The sequence below is a fragment of the Grammomys surdaster genome, unplaced genomic scaffold (assembly GCF_004785775.1).
Source record: "Grammomys surdaster isolate TR1022 unplaced genomic scaffold, NIH_TR_1.0 126546, whole genome shotgun sequence".
Lineage (NCBI taxonomy): Eukaryota > Metazoa > Chordata > Mammalia > Rodentia > Muridae > Grammomys > Grammomys surdaster.
This window is the reverse complement of record NW_021621338.1, coordinates 2,554,750-2,576,279: the sequence shown is the minus strand read 5'-3', so window position 1 is coordinate 2,576,279 and position 21,530 is coordinate 2,554,750. Positions and strand designations below refer to the sequence as shown.

Sequence of the window (21,530 nt, the reverse complement as noted above, 5' to 3'; positions counted from 1 at the left end):
TCTATTTAAAAGCGCCTGCTCCACCAGAGCCCGCAGTCTCTTTGGAAACTTCTGCCGGGGGGTTTTAAAAGAGCTAGGAAAGCGCTGCAAAGCTGTTTGGGTTTTCCCCCCCTTTTTGTTCCTTTTCTTTATCCCCCTCCTCGGTCTGCACCCTTCTCCGGACTTCACGCAGAACCTGCGGGTTTCGAAGAGGTGGTGGCAGAACAGGAGAAAAGAGGTGTTGGGGTCCAGGTTTGGTGAGGTCTGGATTTTTGCCTTTTTTTTTCCTCTCCCTTGATTTCAACATTTTCCCGATCTTCTTGGCAGCCGCCGACGCCTCTTACCTGTTCTGCGGCAGCGGCGCAACTGGCAGCTGAGGCTGAGGAGTGGGGGTGCGTTTTAGATTTTTAAGCAAAAGGCAACAAAAAAAAATAAGCCAAATCCATTTTTTCTTCACCTCTCACCTTTTCAAGGCTTCCAAGTTAATTATTTCTGTTGCTTTGGGGTGAGCAATTCTGTGGATCTCTCCACCCTCACCCCCAATTCTGACCCGATCCCGCCTAGGGGTTTCTTCGGTCTCCGCTCACTCTGCGTGCACCTGGCGCGCCTCTTTTTTTTTCCACCCCCAACCTGTTGCAAGTCTTTAATCCTTGCAACTGGGACTTGCGTGCAGGCATCTGAATCTTCCTCCTTGCCTAATATTTTGCAAGGGTTTGGGGGAGAGCACCTGCTCTACCTGCAAGAGATTAAAAAAAAAAAAAGAATCTCCAGGCTCCCTCTTGGCCCCTTTCTCCACACACTCTCGCTCTCCTGCCCCGCCCCGAGGTAAAGCCAGACTCCGAGAAAATGGTGATCAGCGTGGTCCTCCTGCTGCTGGCCGCCTATGCCGTGCCAGCTCAAGGCCTGGGCTCTTTCGTGCACTGTGAACCCTGCGATGAGAAAGCTCTGTCCATGTGTCCCCCCAGCCCTCTGGGCTGTGAGCTGGTCAAAGAGCCCGGCTGTGGCTGCTGCATGACTTGCGCCCTGGCGGAGGGACAGTCGTGTGGCGTCTACACGGAGCGCTGCGCCCAGGGTTTGCGCTGTCTCCCCCGGCAGGATGAGGAGAAGCCGCTGCACGCCCTGCTGCACGGCCGCGGGGTTTGCCTCAACGAAAAGAGCTACGGCGAGCAAATCAAGACAGGTGAGCGCTACCGGGGTTCCAGTTGTACCGCACACGAGCTGGAGGGGGAGGCACCTTGGATGGGTGGGGACCCGGGACGGATTGGGAACCCGCGCGCTTTGCGCACGCAGCAAGTGTCTGAGACCCTGGTAGCTCCTGGGAGCAGATGGGGTGAGTCCTTGCACCTCAGAGCCTGCTATCCCAGGCTGCTGTCTAACCTGACCTCTACCAGTTTACACTCCATCTCCTCTCAATCTCCACCTCAGCCCGACCCTCCCCCACTCCTAACTCGTGGCAATCCTGACTCCGAGCTCCTTCTAAGTCTCAAAGTCCAAATACTGAGAATCCACTCTGAAAAAGAACAGGTTAAATTATCAACTCCCTTCTCCACTCCATCCCCGTACTTTTCTCCCTAAACTTTAAAAAAAAAACTTTTGTTAAAAGATCATTTTAATTGGAATCTGGAGATGCATTATTCATCTTTAGAGCTAATTCTACCTTGATCCCTCCAAGCCTTACCCCACATCTCAGTGCCTCCAGATTTATCTCTCCCTCCATTCCTATTTGCTCAAGGACGAGCGCGCGCGCGCACGCACGCACGCTCGCGCACACACACACACACACACACACACACCACATCATTGACAACTAATGTATTTTGGGTGGAGATATTGAGTGTTCACCGACATATACACTTGCTGCTTTTGAATTGATATGGTTGATTATGATCGATGATAAAACACATTAGACTGTAAAACGTCTCTTTTTTTTTTTCCTCCCAGGAAGAGAAAGAATCCTTCAGGCGTGCTGGGGTAGGGTGTGGGGTATGGAGTGAAAGAGTTTGGTGTTCTGTGCTGAATGTTCGTCCCTGAATCTAATGCTTTTTTTCCCCTCCTGAATTCACATTTTACTTAAGATAAAAGATGGACATAGGCTTGAGAGGTGAAGAGGGATGTGGGATGAAGACATCCTCAAGTTCCCACTGGATACTGGCCCTCTCCATCTCCCCTCCCTTTCTCCCCACTCCACCCCACCCTAGCACCCCCACCCTCCACCAATCACTTAGACCAGACTAAAAGTGAGTGTGGCTAAGTGCGTGAAGGGCCCTGGAAACACAGAATTCAAGGGGCGGAGACAGGAAGACTACGCTCTGGGAACCACCCCTCCGCTTGCCCCGCCCCCTCTTGCCCCGCCTCCAAATTCTCTGTGCCCAGAGTCTGTGGTTTAAATGATAGACAGAGCTTCTTGTTCAATCAGAACCGTTTTGCCTCGAGCTAGATTTCTTTGGGGAGTTACTTGATTATATATTTTTATTATATTATTTTTATATTTATGTATTGTATATATTTAAGCTTAACCAACGATGCACAAAATCTGTGCTAGGAGAGATTAACAGCTATTGACTCTCTCCTAGAGGTGTTAACACTTGGCTAAATGTTTATTTGATGCAGTTCCTTACAAAGATAAAGCCCTTCTCACCACCTGTCGTCCTCTATTACTCCAACATGAGAAGGTTTGTAATTTTTTTTTTTTTGAACTCAAACTAAAGACCTACGGATTCCAGCTCGTAGGAGGGTACGTGAGCGCTCATCAGTAGGCAGCAGAGCTTGCGTGAGCTCAGCCTCTCTCCCCAGGAACTGCAGATTTGAGCTATCACGAGAAGTTGCATCATGAGGGGGGTGGAGGCGTACAAACCGCAGAAGCCCCCAGAGACCGATTTTCGTGGTTATTTCTATTACATTCTTGCCGGCTGAAGCGGTATGAATCCATTACCTGGCTTGGAGACAAAAGGGGTGGCTAGCAATCCCATCACAGACGAACTGCGCAAGTTAAGCCTCCGCAGTATCGCGGCCCCACTTTTATTTGCCCAGCCAAGCGGTAGATAGGGAGTAGCTGGGATAGGTGTGCGCTCTGTGAGCACGCACACACGCAGATGTTAGACCAGCAGAGGCAGCATCCAACTCCCAAGCGGACCCAGTGCACACGCGCGCGTGCACGCCTACATGCACACACGTACGCACGATTTTTTTTTTGGTCCTGCACCAGATCGTTTTAGAATTCTTTGCAGCCTCTTCAACCCGAAGCAACCCCCTCTCCTCGCCCTCACTCCAACCCCAGCTCCTACAATTGCGCCCTGGCTGCTGTCCACAGTGGCAAAGGTTAATACCTTCCTCGAGAAAGGGAGCAGGCTCTCGGAGAAGATCCTTCAACCCGAGAGCCATTAGTTGGATCAAAAAAAAAAAAAGCCAAAGATGACGTCATTCTTAAGGAACGGGAAATAGGTAATGAAGAGAGGAGGTTGTCTTCTGGGTCCTTTAGGAGAAATTCTTGCTCCCTAGATCCCCTCCCCCATCATTGAAATCTGAGTAGTGTGAGCTTGGACCTCTTTTCCCGCGGATAGAAGCTATAATACGCATATACTGTGTTTATATATGGTATGCAACCAAAAATATACTATATATTCATATTATTGTATTATGTAACACCCCCCAGTACAGTGCGTTTCTAGATTGAGAAGTGAGGAGCGAAGGAGAGGTGGCTGGCAGCCAAAGTTTCGGGAGAGGGAGGTGTAGCCAGGCTGGCGGAGACCCAGGGTTTGCTGGATGCGTTGCTTAGCAACTGGAGAGGGAGTCGCCTAGATGTCGTCCAGGGCTTGGAGCACGCCTGGCCCTGCATTTTCTTTTGGCCAGTTCAGGAGCCAGCGATAGATATAAAAACAGAAGGCAATGTGTGTGAGGCTAAGGGGACTAGGGAGACAAGGGTTTTTAGGGCCAAAAGCAAATAAAGAAAGGTGAGCCTTAGTGGGTCAAGAAAGGCCTAAAATTTGTTGAGGGCGTTCTTTAGAACATGGCCTGTGGTTTCAGCGGTTGGAGCCTAGCATACTGGAGGATCTGGGGAGTGTCTTCTGGGCTAGCAGAGATGTGAAATCTGAGATGTGGGGGGCAGGGGGTTGTGAATGTTGATCCAGTCATTGAGAAATAAGGCAAAGAGCAACATTTTTTAAAAAGCAAGGGGACGGGGAAATTATGTAAATGAAAATGAATTCAACCTTTGCTTCTTTGACGGGTTTGGCCTCCATCCGCCTGGCTTCAGGTCCAAGCCTGGTCCAAATACCACGCTGAAGTTAATCCAGAGTAAGACTTTTTGGCCAAATTCATGTCTGGATTGAACAAGGTTATGAAATTTTGAAGGAGCCAGATGACTTTCCCACCGCACGCGCTCCCTTTGAAGCAAGTCTGTGAGCGAGGGCTATGCTGAAGCCAACCAAAACGGCAGTTGGGCGACAGGGGTGGTGCTTTAACTAGACGTTTCTTGCCTTTGCCCCCATCTTTCTGCTGTGTCAGCAAGGCTTAGAGGAGTCAGCACAGCTGGCCCAGGAAAGCTGCTTTTCTTTCCAAGTCCCCTCCCTACCCCCACCCCCGCCCCGACTTCAGTACCCTCCCTCTTGTCCACGCCCCAACTCTGAGGCATCCCCTGAGGGTGAAGTTTTAAATCTGAGCAGCTCTGCCTTTGCCCTCCCGCTTTAAGCAAGCAGCCACCTGCAGTTGCACAGGCAGGGCCGGCTGACCCTCCAGCCAGAGGTCACTGGGCTGGTTAGGACGGATGACAGGGAAGCAAGATTCCCGGCTGACCGGGTCCTGCTTTCTTAATTCAGGGAGGAGGAGCAAGAGGGAAGGGAAGATTTACAAAAAAAAAAAAAAAAGTTTTACTTTGTACCTGAGCAGCCAATGCCTATGAAAACCTTATGGTAATGTAATGTGGAGAAAAATTAAAATTTAAAGAAGGGATTATACCCCCCAGAGCCACCACATTCAGAAGGTGGAGGGACTCTGTACATGATCAAGTATGAACAAGGGACATCCCTTAAGAATCCCTGAGAGAAGAGGGGATGTTACCAGGAGCCACAGTGGGCAAGTGGGAAGGGTCTCGTTCAGTTGTAAGTTTGCACTTTTGCCAGTTAGGTGAAAATGACAATTCTCAAAGGCTGTTCTTAAATTCCAAGCTGGGCAGGCTATTCAAGGCAATAAGATTAGTCTGCACATGGCTGCACTCGGCTGCACACGGCTGCAGAAACCAGCAAATAACCAAGGAATCTGGAGCATAGTCTGCTTCCCTCCCTCAGCCATGATTTCTACTACGATCCCACTTATTTCTTATAAAACATAAATCCAGATGGGTAACTAGACATTTGCTTGTATGGAGAAGTGGCCTTTCCTGCCTAGCCACATGTCTTAGCTGTGTCCTAACATCTCTCCAGGAATTGTCTGGATAGTATCCAAAGAGCCTTAAAGGTGGAAGAAATCCACTGCTACCGTCATGGCCAAGGGCCCCACTTTACAGATAAAGACACGGGGACCTAGAACAGGAAGCTACCTGCCCAAGACAAGATTTGTGGCAGTCAGGACTTGAACTTGGCTTCTCCCTAGGGGTTGAGGCACTCTGCCCTGCTATTTCTGCTATTTCTGGCTCCTTCCAGTAGTCACTAGGGCTCTTGCTTAGGCTTGGTCTAACCTTGCAACCCAGACCCTTGACCAACATTGCCACATGCTACCCTCCAGTGGTAGGTGTTCTGAAAGCAAAAAGAAAACTGTCCACTTAGGGTGCTCTATTATGTGCACCAGAGAGGTGGTGAAGTGACCCAAAAGTAGGAACTCCAATGCCCTCTTGCTCTCCTGGCTTCTTCTGTCCCTCTTTCTGCACAGTCTTACAGACAGCTGGCTCAGGCCAGTGGTTTGGTCAGAGAAAGAGAGCAAGGAGGGTTTGAAGGGATGGTATTCAGCACAGCCTTCATGTCTATGGGCCAAACCTCATTTCCTGAACACAAGGTGTTCTCCTAATGTGGCAGGCAGGCTCTTGCATCCCTGTGGTTGTCTATGCTTCCTGTCTCTCTGGAGAACACCGTTCTTCAGTCAGCAGTCTACTCTCCATGGTAACCTGTCTCCATGGCAAAGGTCTTCCCTGGGGCTGGCAAACAGGATGATGAGACTTGGGGCAGAATAGGCTGACAGAAGCAACTACAGGATTTCTACATCAGAAAGAAAGAGGAGAGACCATCTGCCAAGAAGGCTGATAAAGAAAACCTCAAGAGCCACTGGCTTGTGAGCATATGAGGGTATACCTAGGTTTTTCCACAGGCCTGCCTTTGACTGAGAAGTTATAGCTGGGAGTTCAGGTTAATCAGTCTATGCCAAGAATCAAGCTAAGCTGCCCCAGAGGCTGAGGAAGCTCTTCCCTTTGGGGTTTCTAGGGAAGGAAGCAGATAACACAAGCCTGTCTTCCCAGTAGGGCCTACCAGTTGAGACTTTAGGTTCAACCAAACAGTTTATCTTACACTTTATCCCTCAACCTAAACTGTCAGATCAATGGCTTTACTGTCAAGTCTGAAGACCTTCAATGAAATTGTACTCAGAACAGGGTTTCATACAATAAATACCTCTGCCAGTCTGTGAATTTATATAGAGTCCAGCTATTTGTTCTCTCAGCTATACCATCAGGGTGTTAACATCTCTCTGCCCCCCCACTAAAGTTGTGTCGGTTTCAGGAGTCTTTAGACTAGCACATCCAACCGAAACATAATACAAGCCACATACATAATGTTTAATTTTCCAGGAATCATAATTTTTATACTTTTTTTCTAGAGGCCAAAATTTTTAAAGGTTAAGAAGAAGCAGAGGAAATTAATTTTAGTAGTGTATGTTAACAGAGCATACCAGAAAATATCATCTCAACGTGTACCCAAAGAATGATAATGAAATCAACTTTCTTTCACTCAACGTCTTTTAAATCCATAGCAAGTTTCAACCTTTACAAAACAAAATCTCAATTTAGAATATACATACATATATATATATATATATATGTATGTATGTATGTATGTATGTATGTCATAAAATTTATGGTATGCTCCGCCAAACATACTTAAAAAATTTCCAGTGAGCAAATTACCTGTTTCAAAATTTAAAGTTAAGCTTTGTGAAATTAAAAGCCCTTTTGGCCCTCTTCCCACCTTAGGATACAGCTGTCTACCTTTGTTTTCCTCTTGAAAAGTCAGCTCATCATTCTGGTTGTTAAAATCTCTGGACACTACCTCTATTGCTGATCACAGTGGAAAAGAAAATAGTGTCTTTAGGGATCTTCAGGAGTGAGCTTGTGGCCAGGCAGATGCTGCTGTGGGCCAGCAGGAAAGCAAGGGGAAACTCCACAGCATCTGCCCAGAGCCTCTCCTCCCTCTCTCTATATGAAGATGCACCCACACAGTGCACCGGAGCAAATTAGCATCCATCTGCAGCTGTGAAGCAGTGAGTCTGAAACACGGCTTACATTCTGGGGGGACAATGAGCAACCACAAGCCTAGTACTGCAGCACAGAGCAGGAGATGGTCTGTTTGCTGGGAAACAAGACAGGACGAGGAGTGGGCAGAGCATTTAGCTGGCTATTTTTGTCCTGATCAGTGTCCTGGGCCAGTTCTATCTAGCAGAACTTACTGTGATGATGACAATGCTCTGTATCTGCGCTGTCCAGCACAGTAGCAGCCAACAGCATGTGGCGGTGGAGAACTGGAAATGAGGACAGCTGGGGTTTTTGTTATTTTGTTTTTATTTTGTATTTGTTCATTTAAACAGCCATGTTGGCTCCTGGATGGCACAGCCTCAGTCAAACAGAAGCTTCCCACACCAGGGGCAACTGCTTCAAGTACTGCCTGTCTCTTTACCTCCCGGTGCCTTCCTGTAGTGAGGCGATCATGCTCTGAGGCAGGAGCATGACTGAGATGGCCTCCCCCAGCATCCATTAAGCTATATGTTGCCCCATTTATATTACAGAAAAGCTTCTCGACTCAACTTCTCTTTGCCTTTAAGGCAGACTGTAAGTGGGTGGCCTGGCCAAGCCCTCAACTCTTATTGGGCCATGAACTCCAACTATAGCTGGTTTTCTGATAGAAGAGAAGTCATCACAGCTAAGGCTATCCCAGACTTCTGTTTGTGAGGTCAAGTCAAGCAAGCATCCAATAGCAGTCCAGGACCAGGTTATTTATGGTGCCAGAATGACAAGAACCCCAGGGTGGAAAGTGATAGTTCAGGTAGCAACAGACCCCACCTGGATTCATCTATTGGAAAGACTAGAAAGCAAGGTTGAATGGGAAGGCATCCTAAGAACCTCCATATGTTGGTAAAGAGTCAGACTCCTGCAGGAACGCATTGGCGGCCAGACTGTGAGCTTAAAAAGGTTGAGCTTGTGTAAGGTATGCGTATGGTGTTGTAGTGCCCTGTGCAATGCTGCCCTCCCTGAGGTGCCTTTGTAACCATAAAGCTGTGGCTGCCCGTAGGGAGAGGCTGATGTACCCTGTGGCCCTAGAGTTATGGGAAGGGGAGGATAAATAGATCAACACTCCTGTGGCAGAGTAGGCACACTACAAAGCTAGAACCATAGCAGAACATACATCAGAGTAAATACTAGAATAATATAGCACTCGTCTTAGGGGTTTTATTGCTGCAATGAAAATCCCTCACCAAAAAGCACCCTACATTTCTCATTTTTTGCAGAAACCTTTCCAGCAGCATCTAGAGGGAAGAGAGTGTTGGAATGTGTTTCTCTTCTCTTTCCAGTCACATGACTAAGAAGCAACATTCTGCCACACACAACTAAGACTTGTCCTCACAGTCCTCCACTCCTGCACAGCTCTCTCTTGTCCCTCCAACCTTCTTAATGCATGCTGGAAGCACACAAAGAGGGGGGAAGGATTGATGGGATTCTCAGGCTAGTAGAAGGAGGAGACATCCCAGTGCCAGATTTTAACGTTGCATCTTCCCTGGAAGTGTGCACAAATTGAGCGTCTTTGGTCGCCTGCGCCATCTACTGGCCACCTGGAGGTATAGCCCTGCTTTTTTCTAAAAGCCTCGTTTTGGGGTCCTGGAGTCAATCCCATCAGCAGCCTCCATTCATTTATTTTCTCTTGGTGAACTGACTCTTGGATAACCAGGGTATTTGTGGCCTCTTGTTTTATCTAAAAGCCGAACCTTCCAAAAACTGAAATCCTGTTTATGATTCAGCCACAAGGCAGCTGAACAGGGTTAGTTGGTATTCTGGTTCGAGGCCTGCTTTCTAGCTCTTTAATCTTCCTGACTCTGCTCTGGCTCTCCTCCAAGGTCCCACTGTCTCTCTGAGGTCTACAGGTGACCACAAGACCCTGATTAGCATCTCTAATACTCGACTCTCCTTCTCTCTAAGTAATGGGTTTCTAGCTTTCACAGAGGTGAAGCAACACCAAGAACTAGAAAGCACATCAAAATTTTAAACCTACTCTTCACAAATAAGAAGCCTGAAAATTAGGGAAGAGGAGTTACCCCCAGGAGCCTAGACTTTGCTTAGTGAGGCCCAGAGTTTGCAAGTTTTCCTTAAGGAAAAACATCAGATTCTACTGTTCTATCTGCATGGAACCCCCAAACTAAACATGCCTCCTCCTGCATCGTCCAAATCCACAACCAAGAAAATTGGGTTCACTTCAAGATACCCTTTTTTAATCCCTAGAGTCCTAGATTCCACTTTGGGCAATCAGTCCAGGATTAGGCATCCCAGCAGGTTCTGATACAGTAGAGTCAGGCACTGGGGAAGGGAAGAAGAAGACGCAGAGGGCAGGTCTGTTATCCCACTCAGAGTTTGACTCAGGGAGAGCCTGCCCCAGCACTGCCTTGTAGTCCCGGCCCCTCCTCTTCCTTTCCAGCACTCGTTTCTCTTCCTTCCTGTGGATACACACCCAAGCCCATTACCCATCAGGATCAATGAAAACCCCTAGAGGCTTCCTCCTACTGGGAACCAATGCCTAGTTCATTCAGCTTGACAAGCCCTGGAGGAACATGCACTTGGGTGTTTGATGCCATTTGTTCTTCTAACCAGGCTAGGCCTAATCTTATGCTTCTGCTCACTCACAACAGATTTTCATTTGGGCTGGGAGCTTGAAGGCAGTTCAGTCTTCGCTTTCTTTACAAATTCCCCTTCATCTCAACTTCGTTGAATTCTCTCCCCTTATCTCTCACATCTGAGATACCCAGCTGCCACCATATCTAGGTATCTGAGGGATGGTGGATTTTCCTTCACCCTGCTTTATTAATTTTGGGTCTCCCAAAGCCCCCCCCCCCCTTTTGAGTATTTAGATAGGAAAAGTGATGGAGTCTGGTCCTCCACCCCTTTCTGACCCTCCATCTTGATGTGGGTCATGTGAAGCACACCACACGAAGACAGCAATCTAAGGTCTCCCCATTCATAATCTATTGAGATTGCAAGGTCAGGGGCTGAGAGGGGACTGGTGGGCACCTATGAGAAAAGAACTTACTGGAAATGTGTACTGAGATTGACTAGGCAGATGACATTAACAGACTAACGGACACATGAACGAAGTCCTACTTTTTTTTTTCTAAAGGTCATAAGTCAGCTAAGTATAGACTGTCACCAAGTTGCTCCTATATATAACTGGTCTGGCCCCAGCCAGCTGTCAGCCCCTCTCAGACAGAGCTGAGGAATGCCCAGCCTCCTAGGGTCCAGAGCACAGCACAGAGCCAGTTGGAAGCTAGTACGGAAGGATGCAGCCTGTCTTCCATTTGCTCCGTTCCTCTCCAGGGCCCACATTTCTGCCTCTCCTCTCTCTCAGCCCACACCATGGTCCACCCTCTACTACCCCTGTTCCTGGATACCCAGGTCCAAACATCTCTCAACCCTCAGCCCAGCTGCTCTAAAAGTACAAAGACCTCTTTAAGAGGATGGACACACTTGGCTGCTCTTGCCTATGTCTGGATTGTGCCCTGTGTTCTTCCCTTGGCCCAGCTCTCCAGGTCCTGACAGCTCAACCTTCTGCCTCCAGCCATTTCATCTCCTGAGCTGCGCCACTGGCCCGCAAACTGTTTTTACGTAACCTTCACCTGCTTCGGGCCTTGTGCTGCCACCTTCTCGAGCTTGCCTTCCCACGTGCACTAGTGAGGCGTGGTCAAGAATAACTCCATCCCCCTCTTGCTTTCTTAGACCTCATTGGATCTTTCTGAGCCTCCCTGATTCCTCTGATCCCAATCCTTCCAGTTCTGGTGTCTAGACACTGCTCTCTGACCTCAGAAGTGATTCGCTGCCTTCTTCTCCCCACAGAGAGAGACTCTCGGGAGCATGAGGAACCCACCACCTCCGAGATGGCTGAAGAGACCTACTCACCCAAGGTCTTCCGGCCCAAGCACACTCGCATTTCCGAGCTGAAGGCTGAGGCTGTGAAGAAGGACCGCAGAAAGAAGCTAACTCAGTCTAAGTTTGTGGGGGGCGCTGAGAACACTGCCCACCCCCGAGTCATCCCTGCGCCTGAGATGAGACAGGAATCTGAGCAAGTGAGTCTCAGGGGGTTTCTTCCCGTGCCCTGGCCACCATCCCAATCACATGTGTCTTACTTGAGCATCTGTGGCCAAAAGTGACTTCTGATAAAGGTGATAGATTTTTCTCCCGGGTCCCTTTGGACGCCACATATGAGCCATCAGAGGGTACCACCAAGCGGTTTCCACCTGAGTCATGCCTCTCATCCCTCCTGTGTTCACAGGGCCCCTGCCGCAGACACATGGAAGCTTCCCTCCAGGAGTTCAAAGCCAGCCCACGCATGGTGCCCCGTGCCGTGTACCTGCCCAACTGTGACCGCAAAGGATTCTACAAGAGAAAGCAGGTATGCCCCTGTGCCAGGCTTCACCTCTAGGGTTTCTGATTGGCAGGTCTGGAGTAGATTCCAAGCACTTTACCTTTCTAAATTGAGTGACTAATGGTGCCTATAAGAGATCCCAATCTAAGTTAACAGTTACAAGCTAGGACCCCTTGAGGTGTATCTTGACCCTGCCATTTCTAGCTGTGTAACCCATGACCCAGTTATTTAAAGCCCCTGTGTCTTTAGTTTCTCCTGTAAAATGGGGACTAGCAATCTCTGCCACCCTGATGGGGAGAAATAAGTGACTACCTTGGCAAAGCACTTCGAACAACTCCTGCCACATGACCCATGTTAAACTGTGTCTGGCCCACGATAGAGCCACAGAGTAATGCTTCCTATTTTCATGACCAAGGTCCTCTGTTGAGGATTCCTGGAGAAGGTGAGATTGGTAGTCCCAAAGTGAATAACAAAAGGGGGACTGCAAGACCTACCCCAGGGCAAGATGCCTGAACTAACGATTTTCTTTGGGTCCTCCCATGAAATGGAGTCAGCAAAACCCCAAGAGTTGGCTAAAGATGTACCCCTTTTAACCCTCAAGCACGGGGTGGGGGGAGTCAGACAAGAAGAGAGCCTCAGGTACAGGTATCTCACTGCTCCTTGCCTCTTTCCCAGTGCAAGCCTTCTCGTGGCCGCAAACGTGGCATCTGCTGGTGTGTGGACAAGTACGGGATGAAGCTACCAGGCATGGAGTACGTGGATGGAGACTTTCAGTGCCACGCCTTCGACAGCAGTAACGTTGAGTGACGCGTCCCCTCCCTCCCTCCCCCTTTCCTACCCCCCCAGCCCCAACTCCAGCCAGAGCCTCCCTCCACCCCAGGACGTCACTCATTTCATCTCATTTAGGGGAAATATATATACATATATATTTGAGGAAACTGAGGACCTCGGAATCTCTAGCAAGGGTTAAGGAGACACTTCCCACCATGACCCCGGAAATGTATTCCTTTTTGAAGCAAGTTGAACGGACAGAGAAGGGAAGAAGAGAAGGAGCAAGAAGGAGCGAGAAATGGGAAGAAAGCGTTGGAGTAGAGAAGAAGGAAGGACTGGTAGGGTTAGAGAGAAAAGACAGAAACAGCAAGGCAGGAAGGACGCCACAACCAGGGCTGGATCTGTTCTTTGCTTTCAGCTCTAGCCTGGGGTCAGAGAAAGGTTGGGGCACTCAAAAGTGTGGCATTCAGTGACACCCAGTTTAGATTGGTCAAAAGGAGAAAAGAAACAAGGCATGTCAGTGCCTCTCGGGTCTGTTGCTTCCTCCAGCCAGCAGTGTGGATGGCTAGACCCCTCACCCTCCTCTCCTCTTACCCAAGTGCAGGGTGGTTTTTTCCCCAAATTTATAAAGACTAAAATGCATTCCATCCCTTTAAAAACAAAGAAAATTTTACTCTTGTTGGAGATTTTTTTAAGAAATCAGTATGCACCCCCAACACTGGAAAGACTTGATTTTCCAGGGTGACAAGCATTCAGAAGCATGTGGCTTTGGCCCTTAATTTCACTAGACTCAGAGTTGGCCCAGCAGCCTCTGTGGAGGAGAAGGATAGGCGGAGAAATGGAAGGGGCTTGTATTCACCTACAAGGCTCCATGTAGACTTATATAGGCATATAAATCTATTTTCTTTATTTTTCCCCCTTTCCCTTTCTTTCAAAGTTTTGCATTACCTCTTTGAAGTAGTTTTTAGGGCACTGAAGATCTTCCTCATTCTGGGAAAATCCGTATTTCACTAATACAACCCAGAACACCAGCTTGGCCTGCTTCTGGGCAGCTTGTCTCATAAGCTACATGTGTGGCTCTTTTGTGGAGCACCGAATCAGATCTTCTTATGATTCCCAACCTCTGTTGAAATGTATCCACCAGGTAGCTGCCAGCACCCAAGGTGCATCAACTTGCAGCCCAGGTCACCCCATGTCAGCCTTCCAGCCCTCGGAAAGTAACTGTCTTACAGCACGCAGAGAAACCTACCAGATCCATCTTCCACCCACTGGCCTGCTCAGGCCTTCTTGTCTATCTGCATTTTTTTTAAAACTGCATTTTGAAAGCCTCCCTCAGTTGCCAGGCTGACAGATCAGAGAGAAACTAACATGAGAGATGACAGAAGAGGAGGAAGTGGAGGGTGGGGGGAAAGTCTTTCACAGAAAGACACAGAAGATGGAGCAGAGATGAGGTCTGGGAGGAACAAGAATGAGACAGAAAGAGGGAAATGCCAAGAGAATTTTCCGTGGTGTCTCCCAGCTAATAAACTCTGTGGGATTTGAGAGGAAAATGGGGGGAAGGAGCTTTGAGGTTGAGCGAACTCAATTCAAGTCACAGAGCCCAGATGGTGGGTAATTGAGGCAGACTTTAATCCAGACTTAAGATGCACGGTTGGAAACAAGGATCCATAGCCTGACTGGGTGTTAAAGGGTGAAAAGGATGCCTTGGGAAGAGAGCACAACTTCAGTTCAACTTCTGCCTCCCCAAGGAGGGACTGAGGCCAAAGACTCTTTCAAGTGCTTCATCAGCTCTGCCCCACCCAAACATCCTCCCTGGAATGGAGGATGGTAGAAAGCCCAGGACAACTCAGGCCTGGGTCTTCATGTTTACCAGCCTGATCTCATGGCCCACTGGCTTCTGCAATAAAGGGGTGTTTAACAAAGGGCTTAGGACTGTCTTTGAAGACTGAAGATAGCCTGCCAGGAGAGGGTACTAGGACATTGGTACAGGAGGCTCCTTTTTTGCTGTGGACACAGCTCTTTGCTCTTTCTTGATGGCATGGCATAGTAGAGGCCCCCTCCAACACGCAACGTGGAGCAACCAAAGGGACAGCAAAGAGACAAGCGTACGTCGACTCATAGGACGTGGATGGCTACTAGAAGGGGATGTCTCCTGTTGCCTGGACAAGACAGTTGGCTGGGAATAAAAGAGGCAGTTAATCTTCATAAGACAAAGGGCCTGATGGGGATGGCAGTAGAAGGACTTACCAGACCTGCAGGGTCAGTACACCCGTCACCCTGCACAACATCCCCAGCCCCAACTCGAACTTCAGTGTATCTTAGGCCAGTATCCTAAACCTTCTCCATACGTCTCATCTTCCTGCCATTATTTCTCTGGATCTTGAGCAGTCATCTGACTGGGATTTGCCAAGTGGATACTGGGGTACTGTTGCCCCCAAGAAAAGACTGAGCCAGGAACTGCCTACTCACTGCCCCTCCCAGGCCTGGAGCTAACACCTGTGAGGAGTGTTCTCCTTACCCCGCTACTTGCTGGACCTTGAATGAGCCTCTGCCTCTTACATGGGCTTTTTGTTGTGAGCCACAGATGGAGGGCATTGTATAGACAGACGGCCTTCCCCAGTTCGGCCTACCTCCCCCAAACTTGTGAGTGTACTCACTGCTTATACGCAGAGGCATGTCTAAGACAGCAAGTCTCTTCCTAGAGGAAGCTTGCCTTTAACAGACAGATGGAACTAAACCTTCCAAACGGGAAATCTGGCTGAACCCAGGATACAGAGATCACGGAAATGGGGTCATCAAGAGAAGAAGGATGCTCTTCTCCATGTTACGGGGGGAGAAGGCAGGCTTGCAATGGTCCCATCATACCCTGAGCAAGAAGCTTTTGGCTCCAGGCTAGCCTTTAGCTCCGTTAGAGGCCTCTACGTTGGCTTTATCCACAGCCATAGGTCTAAGTGTTGCCTGTCCCCAACTCCACTCACCCATAGAAGGCTTCTTCCCACCCCCTTTTTGACAAATGCCTCACTCAAGCAGTGGAAAAGATAGCTCTCTTCCCCCTCTACTGCCAGGTAACTGAGAGAGGCCTAACCAGGACCTATTCTCCGCCCCAGCCAGTCTTGACCAGCCAGAACAAAGCAGGGAACCTGGAGAATAAAAGACTCTGTGTTCCTCTGACGACCAGGCCTAAACAGACCAGGCTTGGGAACATCTACCCCACAGGAGACCTAGGAGGCCGTCTGTGCTCACTCCTCTTCTCCTTCCAAGACCCAGACCCTTTCCCAATCATGAGTTATCTCCATGGTAACATCCTCCTCATCCTTCTCCGACCACCAAGGGTTGCCATGGCAACCTCCAAACCACCTGCCTATCCCAGGCAGGGCAGCAGTCCTTCTGCTCAGAACCCTAGAGGACTCTAGGTGAAATTTTACAGCTTGAGAGAGGAGCAAGCCAAGGAGAAGAGACCCTGTAGCCCTCTGGCTTTCAAGAGAAAGGAGGCTATGATGTAAAACCCAGTAGAAGGGAAAGAGGTTTTGTCAGCCTCTACCCAAGGAGCCTAGGGGTTGTACTGTCTTCATTTTTAAACCACTAAAGTGCAACGTGTCCTGCACTCTTGTTACCCCACCTCTCTTCCCTGTTAGGTTCTCATTTCTTTGAGCAGACTTTCTTGGTTTTTTTTTTTTTTTTTTTAACGGAGTATAGACTTTCACCACTTCACAGACTCTGACCTCCTCCCTAAGTCTTTCTGGATGGGGAAAAGGAAGGTAGAAGGTCAGAGGGGAAGGGGGTCCCTCATCACCCCACATCCATTCACCCCACTTCTCTGGTCCCTAGTCACTAGCCTCAGCACCCCCATCTCCAACACCATCACTGTCACACAATAGCCTGTCACACGGATAGCACAGTTCAGACAAGACTCCTTCAGATTCCGAGACGCCTACCGGTTGTTTTTGGTTTTTGTTTTGTTTTCTTTTTTTGTTTGTTTGTTTGTTTTTTTACAACAGCAATAACCACAGCACATATTACTGTAGCTCTTTGTAGTGTTACGTTCAGACACCATAGCTCTGTTCTCTCTTCTTTTTTGTTTTCGACTTTTAAAAAAAGGCTTATACTTTTTACTGGTGAAACGGATGGAAAAAAATTAAACAACAAACCAGTTTGTGAAAAAAAAAAGTAGGAAGAAAATCAACCCGATGTGGAAGAGCTCTCCTCCTCTTTAGTATTTTGTACTTAAAGAAATAAAAAAGAAAAACCTGGACGATCTCACAATTTATTACAAAGTGAAGATTGCTGTACTCTATTTATTCAACTTATAATTTATGTTACTCCTTGATCTTTGTCTTTTGTCGTGACAAAGCATTTATTTAATAAAAGTATGCATTCAGTTAGCTTGCATCGCCTTCCTCCTGGGGCAGAGGGCTCTGTGAGCACCCAGGCTGCCAACAGGAGGGGAAGGAGAGAATCCAACCCAGTGTGTGTCCTCCAGTGGATCCCTGAAAGGAGGAAGGCTAACAGGGTACCCCAACTCCAGCCGATCCTTCACTCACCCCAAGCTCCCACCTCCTTGAACTCTCTGTATCCAGGCACCGTGGGTTCAGCCCTACAGAGCTTTTGAAAGGCTCCAGAAACCAAATTAGACATAAAGCACACAGAACCGTAAGCACACATGTGTTCTGCCATAATTTAATATCCGCCACTGCTGGTGCACAAAGTAGTCTAACCCACCCTTAGACAAATCATGAGTCTCTTCTCCTTGGAGGGAATGCTAAAGGAGACATTTCTAGAATTTTCCTTAGTCCTTTACAAGTTATTAATGTGCGTGGAAACCTCTGACCCAGGTGACTTCTACCTCCGGCCTTCCACTTCTGGTCCCTCCCTGGCACCTCTACGTTGGTTTATACCCAAGGCAAAGCAAAGCTGTGGATTTGACTGCTCAGATTCAACCACACCCTTTGCCTTGGTTTCCCTGTGGCCTTCCTTACCAGGTTCTTGCAGCCCTTGGGCTCTGCTAGTTCTCCATGGCCCATGTTCATTCTCAAACTCTGCTCTTTAAGTCTGTCACTAACCACAAACACACACACACACACACACACACACACACACACACACACACACACACCAGGCCTAGCAGGACTCACACAGCCGGTGATGGACCATCCATTCTTGCCCCTACTCAATGCTGAGGCTCTCAGGAGAGCTAGTGTCCAGACCTTGAAGTCACATGGTAAGTGGGGCCTTGTTTCTCACTGTCCACTGGTCCTCTGGAAGCCATCAAAAGTCTTCCCGGAGGCTTCTCAGCCCTCCAGGTCACAGAGCCAGAGACCCAAACACCATGTTTTAGGTCAAAGTGACGTGTAGAAGGTGCAGGCGGTGCTGCAGAGAAGAAACAGGTGCTTTGAAAGTGGGTGGGGTGAGCGGAGGGCGCGTGGGTGAGCGGAGGGAGCGTGGGTGGCTTGCGATGCTAGAACACCTGGGAGAGTCTTCTGGCATTTCCATCAGAAACTGCTCATCCTATGATTACTATTGCCCATGCAATGTCTGAAGGGAGTAGGAGCCAGGGTTTTCCTCCCAGCTGTTTGTCCTTGGGGCTTACCTCCGAAGAGCCACATGGACCCAACCGGCTCCACATTCCTCCTGGCTCCGCAGGCCCTAGTGTGACCTTGATAGGCTTCGTTGTCTAACTCCTGTTCACAACCTCTGGCCATTCTGCCTCTTGACCACTCTGCACAATTCATGATCAGGAGGCGTAACCCACATGGCACGTTCAGATCATGGACACTTACAGACTGGACTGGAGCCTGGGCACCATTCTCTCTCCCATCCTCAGTGGATGGCAGGCAGCTGGTCCAAGACCATGTGGCTCTGTTACCCTATTCAGTTCCTCCTTTTGCCTCAACTCACTTAAGCCACACTCTGAGTCCCAGAACTCCCTTGTCTCCGATGATGTCATCACATCCACCAAGCGGTCCGGTCCGTGTCTGACCCCTAGGTATCAGTCCAGACTCCCCCACTTAGCTTTCCAGCCAATGCTCCCAGCAGTCAGCTGCTCCCTGACAACTCTCACGGTCCTCCCTCGTCCTCGTTTGGATCATGTTCAGTTCTGCACGATGGATTTAACTCCACCCCTCCTCTCCACACCTCCTCTCAGGTAGACTTCTCAGCCACAGTTAGATTTCCAAGCACTTATCTAGTCTTACCACCCTTGGCCTAAATTATCTTGCAGCTTCAAATCCCTCAGCAAGGCACCCACATCCTTGCGGATGTGTTCCTCCACAATTCCTCTTCACCTGTCCTTCTGCTGCCTGCACCCTATGAATGACACACAAGTCCTCAGCCATGTGGAAGCCTCCAGGCTCAGGGTGTAGCTTAGGCATGAAGGCCTTCCATGTGCTGCTCCTTCTTTTTGAACCCAACTCTTTAGAAAACATACACATGTGCACGCATGCGCGTGCACGCGCTCACACACACATTTCCTTTAATTTCTATTTCTTCATCACAACTGTCCATTACCACCCCAAGATGCCTTCCGCGACAGCACACATGGCTGCTCACCACTGTACAAGCATAAATACTGATCACTCAACTTAGGATCCAGCCATTACTACATTTAACCAATACTTATTGTATGACAGAAATGGTCTTCTACCCTGTAAGCTGTTCTTTCAGATAGACATCATCTCAGTACTTAAAGCTGAGGTTTTAAAGGGTGTATAGAAATTAGAAATATGCACAAAGTCATACAATTCATAATCATGGGCAAGCAAGTTCTTCCCAGTGTTCCTAGCACATCGTAGTACCAAAGATACACTTAGCAGATGCGTCAGCTACAGCAGGGTGTCTGCAAGTCCAGAGGGCACAGGGAAGGGCCAGCTTTGTGAACATGTACCTATGGCATCAGCCAGAGCTTAATGCTTTGGTGCACTGTCTTTGGTGCACTTTCCTATTACTGCCTTGAAGTTCTTAATAAGAACACATATTAGTAAGGCTTCATATTGTCCCAGGTCCTGCAAATTATGTCACCAGACTTCCCTAGAAATCATACGAGAGGTATATATCAAGATTATCAGTCCCTGTTCCCATACCCCCTAATTCTGGAAGTCTGTGGGAGATCTTGAGAATCCTTCTTATGAGGGAGCACCTCCAGTTGACTTATTCTAGGTTCCTGGGCCTCCTTTTAACCATTTAACTAACTGAAGGGCCAAAATAAGTTTGGCTGCAGTTCTACAATATGCCACATGGGGGCAGGATTGCCTCAGTGTTTAACAATGGTCACGCTTAAACTCCAGGGGCCTCTAATGAGTGACTGGGAACATAGTCAATAATAGCTCCACCCAGGTAGCCCCCTCTTTCACCGAACAGGGGACTAGCAGTGAGCAGAGCAGGTTGTGGCAGCATCAGGAGCTTTTCACAAAATGTTTGGAAAGAACCTAAGCACGAAGGATCTCCTGAGGGCCTGTAGCACAAGGATAACCCTGAAATATCCCTCTGCTTCCCAGCAGCCTCCTCAGGCTTGACCTTGATCCTTGAAGATTAAACCATCCCTTCTAGGTCCAGAGGAAAATTGCCCAAAGGGACTGCTTTACCCAGAAATGAGCAGCAACCTTGATCCTAAGCAACAGGGCCTTCTGGAAACCTTTGTCTCAACTGTAAAATGAAAACTGGTAACTGCTTTTTATGCGTGGCATCATGGGACTTAGTTGAATTCCCGTATCTGGAGGCAGCAGGGCACCCGCTGTTCCACGCACCCTGAAGTAGCTTTTTTCCTGACAGGGTATGTTCTCTAGGAATCTAATGTTCTGGCACCTGCCCAAGGTCCCAGGTGTCCCTCGCCACTTCTGGATGTGCTGGATGATGAGTCTGAAGGGACTGAGCCTACCCACTAGAGAGGCCCACAGCCAGAGGGGTCAGGTGCAGACTGAAGTCGAGCTCAGCCTTGGACCAGGGAGGAAAATTGTTTGCCTTCCCCATGGCCCACGGTCGGAGGGTGAGGCGAGTCCCTGGACATCACTGGGGTTTCCAGTGCAAACAAATCGTGTTAGAACCCTGCTACTCATTGCTTTACAAATAGCTCCCCCACCCTGTACCCTAACTCCATTTCCAGTCTCTCTGCCCATGTTCTGTTCTTTTTTTGAGACAGAGCCATGGTATCATCCTGACTGTCCTGGAACTTGCTCTGTAGGCCAGGCTGGTCTCAGAGATCTGCCTGAAATGTGCATAACCACCGCCCAGCCTCAGCCACATTATCCACATTGACTTTGAATCTGACTGATATGTTGATATGGAGCCAGTCACTCCGGCTACTACGGGAACAGCTTCTGAAAGCTCCGGGTGACCTTTCTGAACAAGCCCAGAAAACAAGGTCATCAGCCTTTCCTTGGGAGCCCATAGGGAGTGGCAGTATTAGGAGGGGCAGCCTTGTTGGAGTGTGGCGTGAGTGTGACTTTGTTGGAGGAAGTGTGTCACTAGGGTGGGCTGTGAGGTTTCAGGCCTAGTGTCTCACTCTCTTCCTGCTGACTCTGAATCCAGATGTAGAACTCAGCTATCTCTCCAGCATCATGTCTGCCTGCCTACACGCCACCATGCTTCCCACCTAACAGCCTAAACCTCTGAACTGTAAGCCGGTCCCAGTTAAATGTTTCCTTATAAGAGTTGCTGTGGTCATGGTGTCTGTTCACAGCAAAGGAAACCCCTAAGACAGCTTAAAACCCCTTATATTGGGGGTAAGAGAATCCCAGTTTCAGTGTCCCCCATTTCCCAGCTCCCATTGCAACGTCATCTGAAGCTTTTTACTGATGTTGCTTTGTGTAGATGTTTATATGCTGTGTAGCCCAGGCTAGACTAGACGCTCAGTCTTACTGCCTCAGTGATCTGAACGCTGGGATTGCAGGCTGTGTGTCCTGTGTCCGCTGGATGCTGCACAGAGGAAGAAGACCTACGCTCTTGTTCATACCACCCACTTCCTGCAGAGTC

General features: G+C 48.8%; 1 protein-coding gene across 1 annotated transcript; it reads left to right on the top strand.

Annotated features, from left to right (window-relative positions):
* The first annotated feature begins 257 nt into the window (after nt 1–257).
* On the top strand, nt 258–16,948 carry Igfbp5 (insulin like growth factor binding protein 5). The gene is made up of 4 exons (XM_028760691.1): nt 258–1,159; nt 11,267–11,496; nt 11,703–11,822; nt 12,471–16,948. The coding sequence occupies exons 1-4, from the start codon at nt 826–828 to the stop codon at nt 12,600–12,602; spliced, it is 816 nt and encodes a 271-aa protein (XP_028616524.1). The 5' UTR covers nt 258–825; the 3' UTR covers nt 12,603–16,948.
* Nucleotides 16,949–21,530: the final 4,582 nt, after the last annotated feature.

Excerpts from the sequence above, each read along its gene's own strand:
- Igfbp5 (XM_028760691.1), top strand. The coding sequence starts at position 826 with ATGGTGATCAGCGTGGTCCTCCTGCTGCTGGCCGCCTATGCCGTGCCA. Across the intron at positions 1,160-11,266 it reads CGGCGAGCAAATCAAGACAG|AGAGAGACTCTCGGGAGCAT; the intron begins GTGAGCGCTACC and ends TTCTCCCCACAG. Across the intron at positions 11,823-12,470 it reads GATTCTACAAGAGAAAGCAG|TGCAAGCCTTCTCGTGGCCG; the intron begins GTATGCCCCTGT and ends CCTCTTTCCCAG.